The 10,041-nt window shown below is 40.8% G+C and overlaps 1 protein-coding gene across 2 annotated transcripts in view; it reads left to right on the top strand.

The window, feature by feature from the left end:
- Positions 1-5,677: 5,677 nt before the first annotated feature.
- Cpa6 (carboxypeptidase A6) overlaps positions 5,678-10,041 on the top strand; it is a 284,829-nt gene continuing 280,465 nt past the window's right edge. For both annotated transcript variants that reach the window (XM_026407763.2, XM_077801156.1), the window contains exon 1: positions 5,678-5,793. In XM_026407763.2, the coding sequence (XP_026263548.2) occupies positions 5,678-5,793 (116 nt within the window). The remainder of the gene's footprint in view (positions 5,794-10,041) is intronic.

Here is a 10,041-nt window from a genome sequence, read left to right as displayed (position 1 = left end):
CTGTCTCATCAATGTTTTCTCTTCATTTGACCTTTTAGTTACCTACTATGAGCAGTTTTCCAAGTTCACTTTTTGAGTCTAAACTTTCTACAAATAATGCCATTCTTCCAGTTGCTACTTTGTTAAAAAAAAATCTTTTGTCTGGTTTGTTTGTTTTATATTTAACAGAACTATGATCTTCAGCTCTAAAATTCTCATTTAAAAAATGTAAACACATTTAATTATTGGCTTTATTATTTTACTCTTCACTAAAAGTCAACCTATTTCTTAGAAGATTTTGTTTTTGAAGTCTTTTTCATCTTCAATGTTAATTCCTCCTTGTGATACCTTCAAGTCAATCTCAAAGTTTTCTAGTATGTATTTTTCAGTTCACTTTCTAAGAAACAGAAAAATTCCCTCCCTATTTTCATTTTTCTGTCCTCTCCTTTCAGCACCAAGAAAACTTCTCCTCCACCCACCTTTGCCAGTGTCTCCCCAGTGTGTCCCCAGGCGAAACAGCACTTTTTGCCTGATTTATTTTCTTCCCTACAACAGCTTTTTATCTTAAGGCAGCTCTCTTCTTTTGAGTCTTGTCATATTTGAAATTTCCCCTCTATCTAATCTTGTTTAAATATAAAGTTTTGTGAACATTTGAATCTTTTCTGATATATATATATATATATATATATGATATAATATATATATATATTTCCCCCCATGACTTCCCACTGCCTTAGGCAGATGGATAGGAGAGTAGTCTCCATTCATTTGCTTTGATCCTGCTTTAGAACTTATTCTAATAAAACTTTCTTTTTAATATTTATTTATTCATTTATTTTGGTGGTATGGGGGATTGAACCCAAGGCTTCAAGCATGCCAGGCGAGCATCTTACCACTGAGCTATAATCCCTAGCCCTGTAATCAAACTCTCTTAATCTGTCTTCTACTTCATCCCTCTCCATGTTTTCTTAATTTTCATTAAAACAATTAATGTCATATACATCTCTTCCCTGTTCATCAGAAATAGCAATTTTTAAAGGTATCTTTATCTTCTGTGTTTTCCCTACTTTATTTCTTCATACATCTTGGGGTCAAGTCAGAAAGATGGGAAAGTAGAAGGGAGATTGGGAGAGAGAAAACAGAAGCCAGCTACAACTCTGAACCATCAAGTAGAATTCATGTCTACCTGCTTACATCAAGCTACTTTGATTTTGCTCTATAAATGCTATAAAACATCTTTGTAACATAATTACAAGGACCTAAAATTATAATAATAGGCTTGCCCATTAAAAAGACATGCTCTTGAAATTGCTTTTCACTGGAGCGAGCAGGACTTTTCTTTTGAGATATCTGCCTAAGGACAAGGGTGCAGTCTAGGATTTGGTTGAGAGGTTCCTTGGAGAATCAGGCTGAAAATCCCATGGCTTTGCTAGTGGATGTCTGCTGTGGACCCAGCTCGCCCTAGGCACTATGGAACATGAAGGTGTAAATAATAGGGTACCAGCCCTGAGGAGTTTAAAACAAATTGTAATATTAAATGCAACACCCACTGAAGCATGGGGTGCATGTGAATAAATGTTGGTTTTCAGAGAGTGACTGCTGTGGATAAAAATGGTCTTGAATGGATTCATGGAAGAGACTGACCTGGGCCTTAAAGAGTCAGAAGGACTTAGCTGGAAAGAGGTAGCCATCATTACCCAGAAAACACTGCCAACAAACACAGAGGGAGGAAAAGGATCAGAAGAATTGAGTGAATATTGAAGAAGATAAAAAAGGAAAAGTTTGCAAGGTCCTTGAATGCCCAGACGAGACACCTACCTGTCACTCTTCGTCCTGTTGACATTCAGTGAAGGACAGTAGTAAGCTGTGAACAGTGCTTCTTTGCACATGTTGTTCCCTGTGTCTGCAGTGCTGTTGTCCCCGTCCCTCACCCTACACATTGCCCTCCTCCTCAGGGTCTGCTGGCTTCTTCTCATACACTGTTTAATGTCTACTCCTACAGAACACTACCTTGCTAACTGTCTATCACAGCATCAGTGACTTGTTCCTGTGGAATTTGTTGAACCACCGGGTGTCAGGCCTTCCACCAGCACTAAGGGTCACATCAGAGCTACATTTGGAGTTTTATGGATGAAGAAGAAAAGAGGGCCAGACACAGGCCCCCATGAAACGCTGACTTTTTAAGCAGGCAAAACATAAAAAGGAGCCCTAGAAAAGCAGAAGAACAGAAGATAGTGTCCCAAATCCCAAGGAAGAAGAGAGTTTCAAACGAGGGTCGGTGAACAGCCTCAGAAACCAAGCAACATGAAGTCAGGTGAGGGCAGAGTGTTTTTCCACTGAGAGGTCACTGCTGACCATTGAGAGAGACTTCAGCAGGGTGGTAGGAAGGGAAAGCCATTGCCAGGGTTCAAGAGTGTGCTTTTCAGAAGGCTGGACAAAAATGAAGACATAAAACAACAACAAATTCAAAAAAGAACAAAGAAATAGGGATGGTGGATACAAGAATGACTGAAGACCAGGAGAAAGCAGGAGAAGCTGATCAGGTAGAGGGGAGAGAGATTCATTGGCAATGTGTTGTCAAAGAAGCTCCAGAACATTCCTCACAAAAGTGCCAAACCACAAGGCAGGAACTTCATGTCATGTTTCCTATTCCCTCTGGTTAGAACAATGGTAGAAAACTGTAAAACAGACCTGGTAGGCAATAAGGTCTATGTTAATAGGACATTGAGAAATGGGTTCCAAACCAAATGCGATGGATAGGTTGCCTGTTCTACAAAGCCCAACACATCCACTTATCTCCTCCAGATAGCTTCCCCAAAATAAACCTATGTGGCTCTCACTCATATGATTACGAAGAGGATTTGCAAAATATTTCCTCTAATAATATTAAATTTCAGATCTGAAAGAGATATTAAAAGTTATCTAATGATCACCAACAGACCCAATCCAGTGTGACATCTTTCTTTCCCAAATGTAGTTTCCTTTCTTTCTCTGCATAATAATGTTTCTTGTGATAAATTTCCCTCTTTCACTAAAATATGAGAAAGGCATAGCCAATAAATAGAATTTCTCATCTTCAAATCTGTAACTGGCTTAATAATTCACTCCCTCTCAGTGCCTTAAAAAAATGGAACTTTTATCTTTGAATCCATCTATAAAAAACTGTTCTCCTCCCACTTGCTAAATGGACTTCATTTATCACTCTTTTTATGGGAGCTTATCTTCTCCAAGAGAAGTTTAATCAGATAACCTGGTCCTCAAGAAAGCCGAGGAAGATTGCTAGGAATGATTTCTATTGTTTGAGAACCTCTCTTTGATCTGAAATTTTTAGGAAGGCTACAGGATATTGCCAGGGTCTTTTGCATTTTCAATGGTTCAAGAAATTATTTCCTCGGTCTCAGAATCTGAGAGAGGCCTGTGTTGAATATGTTTGCCGGATCCAGTCCTCCAGAATGATTTGAAGATGAGCTTAATCCCTAGACAGAGACTGAACATTCCTGGTTTAATGTTGTGATATAATATGACAGATTTATACATTGTTCTGACATATTGAAATGCAAAGAGGTGAAGTGTTTTATTTACACAGCAACCTCTTGTCTCAACAGTTCACTGGCTGTTGTGTAGACGTTCTTGGCCTTGTCAAAAAGGCCTCAAGAATCCCTGTGAGCCTTGCAGAGCAGCGTTTTCAGCTTAGAAAGACCAAAGCACTAGGCCATGAAGTCAGGAAGGAAGAAAATAACAATATAAACAAAGAAAGAAACAAAACCAGGAGATCTGGGGAATTTCCATTCCCCCAAGGCATCTCAGCTGCCTATGTGTTCTTTCCTTTAGCTACAGAGAGTTGACTGAATCTTTTCCTAGTTTTATCATTCACTTAATAAGCATTCCTGATCATTCCTTCCATGCATGTTTTGCTTCTCTCCAGGAAGTGTAAGTAGCTGCATGTGTATGAAGAACTAAGGGATACAGTTCTGCATTATAGGAGAAGGCAGTTGTGTGAAGAAATTAGACAAAGATATTGATTCTGTGTAGTGAGTCTTATGGCAGAAGACTTGCCAGATAGTAGGGGGAGGGACACAGAAAAAGAAATTAACTCAATTGACTGACGCTGGGAAAGTTGAAGAAAATTTCAGAGCCATTTTAAATGAAAGTCATTTCAGCTGTCATGAGCCTGAAATCGAACCTGTCAAAGGAGCTTGGTTGAACTCCCCATGGAGAGAAGATGGGAAAGGTTTGGTGCTTTCTCTTCTAACAGTTGCTCGGGGCTGTCAAAATGGAAGGTACAGGAGTTCTTGGGCACCACTTTTCAGGAAACGTGACCAAGTGTGATGGAGATGTTGGCTTGTTCTCCCTTTCAGAGTGCTACCAGGAGGTGGCATGAGGTCACAGGAGGCACCCTAGATAAGATTGTTCTCATTAATGGAGCAAAGCACACCCCCAAAATGGTTTTCCTGATGTGTTCAGGTAGAAGCAATGAATGCAAAAACAAATCAACAAAAACAGCTTCTCCATCACTGATAAGGGGGAAAAAATGAGAAGGAAATGGTTCTTTCTAGATTAGTTTGTTTGTTTTTGCCTTTGCCTTTAGAGGAAGAAAAAAGGCAGACCTCATTCTAAAGTCAACTCTTGCTTTTTTAAAGTGTGCTTGGAAAGCCTATCACATCACTATCACCTGGAAGTTCATTGGAAATGCAGAATCTCAGGCCCTAGGCCCAGCCTACTAGAATGCCAAAGCTTTTGAGCAACAGGAACCCCAGGTGATTTGTACTGAAGTTTGAGAAGCCTGCTCTAGACCAGCGCAGTGGTTGAACATTGGAATCATTTGGTGGAGTTTTCAAATTACTGATTCTACCCCCTTGGGATTCTGATTTAAATGCTTGGGTTCCCTAAATGATTCCAAATGTGCAGCCAGGGTAGTAATGCTCTTGGAGGCCCCCAAGCCTCCATGAGAACTTCTAAAATCACAGAAGAACTGGGTGCTTCTATGCAGAAGGAATACCATAGAGCTCCCTGTGGCCAAAGGAAGCTGCTGCTCCCTCCCAGTACCGTCAGGAGAGGCAGCTGAGGCCAACTTCTCTAATCCAGGTGGCACAGATTCCTCCTGTGCATGTGCTCATCAATATGATGCACTGTGCATTTCATTATGCAGGGAACCAGTGCAGAAATCTGTCGTCAGAGAGCAAAACATGAAGCCTGGAATGTTCTGAAGTGCCTTTTACTGAGTTCATCCTCAGACACACTGTTTGCAATTAGGTCAGGGTCCTTATACAGAAGGTAAGAGGGAGAATGGTTGTCCAAAAAATGTAGGAGCCTTAAACTGGCAAAGCAAATCAACCACAAAACAGAGAAGAGTTACCCAAAAGAAGCAGCACCCAGCAACCCCTGCCATGAGTCAGCACCATGGAGGCCCAGCCCCTTCCAGGGGAGTCTGATTAAGGATCAGGCTCCCCGGCTGGGCTGGGCTGGGCTGCAGCTTCTCCTCCCAAGACCAAGTCTTAATAGCAACTTCCCTTCCTTAGCAGCCTAAACTTTTTTTTTTTTTTCCTTGTGGCTGGAAAGAAGTGTCACATTTTGCTCATTCCCAAGCCTCCCCCACCCCCTTCCCAGACAACGTGCGTGGTGAGCAGGGGGTGCTGTGAGCTACCTCCAGCCTCCTCTGGTGACTGCTGTAACTTTCAACTCCTCTCGTTGTAACGCTATGAAGTTCCTCGGGAAGCCCAGGAGCCAGCCAGCTGCTTTTCTACCTCTTTGCTGGCTTTTTTTGAGGATTCTGCAACCAGGGCACAGTCACCTTTACAACAACCGCTATGCTGGGTAAGTGGAGCAACTTTCTTGCCCGGCAGGGCTTTGATTTGGATGAGGGGGCTGCTTTGCTCCTATGTGCCTCACTTTTTCTGGTCTCTGAGTGAATCTGCACACTTTTTCTGGTCCCCTCGATAAAACATACATGCAGTTCCCAGTGCTTTGGTTTAGCTCACTGAGAGAATGTGGTGAGCGAGATGTCGGGCTTTTCATATTTTTGATAGCATGCAAACCTCAGCTGTGGACCCCATGTTGAATGGGATTCTGTCTTTGGGGGTAACCATGGACAATATTTGCCTTGGTTGATGCTCAGCGTGAAGGATTCTGCTGTACCACGTGAATTGTGACCTGAAAATCACAGTATCTCCTTTAGAATAATATGCAAGAGTACTGGCTTGAAATTCACCAGTGATTAATTTACAACTGACTGTGATTTTTTTTTATGCTTGTTAGTCTTCAGAATGGTTATTAAAGGATTTTCAAATCTGAGCAGTACTAATAATTCAAGTCAAAATAAGCAGAATAAAAGTAGCCAACTGTAAAATGAGGGGTCTTTTTCTGAAGGAGAAACAAAGGGAAAAACAATCACTTTCTCTTCCCCTCTATAGGTTAGCAGGCTTTGTATATAGCTTTCTTAAGGAGGCCCAGGGCTGGGTATGAAGCAGTATATTACTATGCATGTTCTTATTATCCTGAAGTCTTGCTGTGGTGTAGATAGCAGGCACTCGGTTCAGATTTGCAGGGGGTGGTTCTTTTGAGTTTGGAAATTATGGCATGCCTGCATTTTAGAAGTGGAAGAACCTTAAATAGTTTTTCTAGTTCAATTGCTTAAAACAGGAGGAAAACCAGTGTCATGTCTTTTTAAATGTCTGCTATCACTCACCAGGTGAGAAGTTTTCATTTAAGCTTAGATAATGACCAGGTGATTCCCAAAGTTTTGAAGAAAAGCTATTCTTTTTTGGAAGAATATAAGGAATAGTTTATAAGTGTGATCCTAGAACAGAGAATTGTGTTTTCCTTTTTCTCACTGTCTTCAGTGTTCCTCTGTGCTTACAGGAAAAAAAAAATTTAGAAAGGTCCTCACGCAGGATGGGGGATAGAGGTGGTGATTAAGGGTTGTTAAGATAGGGGTTATAGATGTTAGTACCATCCCCAGTTTTTCCATCCTTGTGTTCTTGGGAGGAAAAGAAGGGAGTTAACATCTGAAGGCTGCTTTTCGGTCTCCTAACACTTAAGGTCTAGGCATTACATCCTGTCATTTGTCACCTCCTTGGAGATGTGTGTAAAGAAGCCCATGTTTAATGACTAATGGTGTTAACCTGGGGTTGAGGAGGAGTTAATTCTGACTCTCCTAATGTCAGGTCATAGGATAAACATATATCACAGATTTCCATGCATGTGTGACTCAGGACATGACTCCTCCGCTGAGCTGCAGCCCAGGGCATAATTACTTCAGTGTGTGGCGCTCCTGGATGATAAGTTGCCAGGCCTGCTTCAGCAGAGCAGGTATGTGCCCTTCCCCAGGCACCACTTTGTATAGGAAATGAGGCCAGTGCCCGCATCTTTTCTGTATGGATCTTTTAGCAACTGGAGCCCTCCTGCAGGAGGCTGCACCATCTTCTCAGTTGTTCTGTACTGAAAGTAATAATTGCCATTTTCACTTCAGCTGCCACATAATAAGATAGTCCCAAATGTATAAATTACCAGATGTCTGAAAGTCGCAAGGAAGAAAAATAATGAGAAGCTGAAGAATTGAGACTCACCTGTCCATCACAATAGAAGCCGAGGGCCTCTTTAAAATCAGAAATATTTCTGAGTATACTCATCCATCAAAAATGGAGGTCTTTAACTTACCGTAGTGGGATATATGTCATTCTCTCATCACCAAAGACAGAAACTTCTCAGATTTAGGAGTATTTTGCTTTGTTTACTTAGGAACTACTTTCTGCATGTTAAGCCTTTTCAGGAACAAGTAGCTGATAGGAAGACATGGGAACACAATGATTAGCATTATCTTTGGCTTTGCCTATTCAAAGTTAGCCTAAGCCACCTCATCTTTATCCCCTAATGCTTATTTTCTTATAAATAATTACAGGGCAACTCTCTTTCTGGTATTCACTTATAGATATTTAGTAGGCTTTGGTTGAATCCAATAATAAGTGATTATCATTTGCAGGACCCTGAACATGAATAAAAGAACAGTCAGGAAAAACTGGTACGCCTCTTGAGAGCAGCTAATGAGCTCAGTTCTATTATTTTATTTTTTTTAAGCTCATCCTCCTTTATACATAAATTAGTAACAATTGGATAGGGCTAATGGTGTAATAAATGCTTAGTAAGTTACAAATTTAAGTGTCTCTGGAAATTAAAAAATAAAATGTGTAGAGAGACCATAGGCAAAATCTGGCAAAAACTGGTACTTTGGATAAATATTAGTTACACATTGAAGAGGGAGATCTTAAAACACATAGAAAAGAAAGAAAACAAAGTGAGGAAAATAAATTGACTTTGAATGTTATGACTCTGTTGATATTCTAGTGTCGAAGGGCTTTAGGGGCCAAGTCAAACATCTGGGCAATAAACAAATGGCAGCCAGTGAGTGAGACTCCTAGACGAGCAAACATTACTGTGTCATCTCCTCCTTCCCCCTCATCTTGTTTTCTGGAAGCAGACCTAGTAATTTATTATACTGTGATACTGAGGGCACAAACACACACAAAAAAATGTCATCTGCACAGGAAATTAGGGTAGACTTTTTTAGTGATAGTAAAAGAGATCTAAGATGGTAAAACAATAAATTCTGACAACAACATAGAATTAACGTTGTCATGACTTTTTGAAAACTATTCATTACCGTTCTTCTTGCCAGTCAATGTAGCCTCGGTCCTGAAGTTCCACTGCCTGTGTTTCAGTTTCTATTTTCCCACACTTAGTAGCTCTCTGTTACCTTGGGCAAGGTCCTTAACCAGCTTCAGTCTCCTCCTTCTGGGACAATGGAGGTAACATGAGAACCTTCCTCACCAAGTAGTTGTGAAGATTAAAGTAATAGCATGGTTATTGCATGGTTCTTAGTACTTAGTAACTACGTAATAAGGTAGTAAAACAGCTACTACTAATACCTAAAATAAATATTTATTTAAAATATCAATAATTATAATTCAGCAACCTTATGCCATTGGTAGCAGGATGGGGATCTCAAGCTTAGAGATAACTAACCCGAAGACAGAGTTGGATTCTCACTCAATTCCACCTGACTCCATCATCTATACTTCACAATTTGTCCCTCATTTGGGCAGAGAAAATAATTGCATTTAGGAAAAACTGAAGATTTGCTCTTGTTTGGAAAATGGATAGTTTCAGGACAGGAAAGAAAGAGTAGATTCTGTGGGTGAAATTGAAAGTTTAATTTTGGTTACCTTCTCTAGGGGGTGATGAGTCATTGATGGTGAATCACTTACAGAAAGGCTATAACCATAAGAGATAAAAAACAGAAGATGAGGGCTGGGGATGTGGCTCAAGCGGTAGCACGCTCACCTGGCTAGCGAGCGGCCTGGGTTCGATCCTCAGCACCACATACCAACAACGATGTTGTGTCCACCGATAACTAAAAAATAAATATTAAAATTCTCTCTCTCTCTCTCTCTCTCTCTCTCCTCTCTCCTCTCTCCTCTCTCCTCTCTCCTCTCTCTCTCTCTCTCTCTCTCTCTCTCTCTCTCTCTCTCTTTGAAAAAAAAAAACATAAGATGAAGGAACTTTAGATTGTCAAAAAATCTGAAGTTTTTTGGTGTCACAAAAAAATAGTAGCACCAGAAGTGGCCACGGACACGGGCCTTCATTCAATCAGTAGGTATTATTTGAACCCCGTTGTGTGCCAAGAACATTGACTGACAGGGTGAATGCCCTCTGAGAGTTGTAGTTTAGTAAAAGAAAATGGCCCACATATACATTGAGTATACATTGTATGAGGAGTTTATGACTCTTGTGGGGATTGATAGCAATGCTCAATGAACCAAGAAAGAGTGGTACAAATCTTCTCTAGGGCCTGGGCAATTCCAAACTCCCAGCCCTGCTGTATCTCAGTAGAAGGCGCAAAGAGAACTGGCTTCCTACCATGTTGGCTGCTTCTTGGGACATGAAACTACTGGCTTTTGATCTGCATGCTGAGGTTGTATGCATTCATCCTTCCTCATCCAATACCGACTTTATTGAAGTCTCCTCTCTTGTCTCAACATAGATCCTTCCTCTTCTGTCTTCATTCTC

This window comes from Urocitellus parryii, chromosome 7, assembly GCF_045843805.1.
Source record: "Urocitellus parryii isolate mUroPar1 chromosome 7, mUroPar1.hap1, whole genome shotgun sequence".
NCBI classification, from domain to species: Eukaryota; Metazoa; Chordata; class Mammalia; order Rodentia; family Sciuridae; genus Urocitellus; species Urocitellus parryii.
This window is presented reverse-complemented; position numbering and strand designations above follow the sequence as displayed.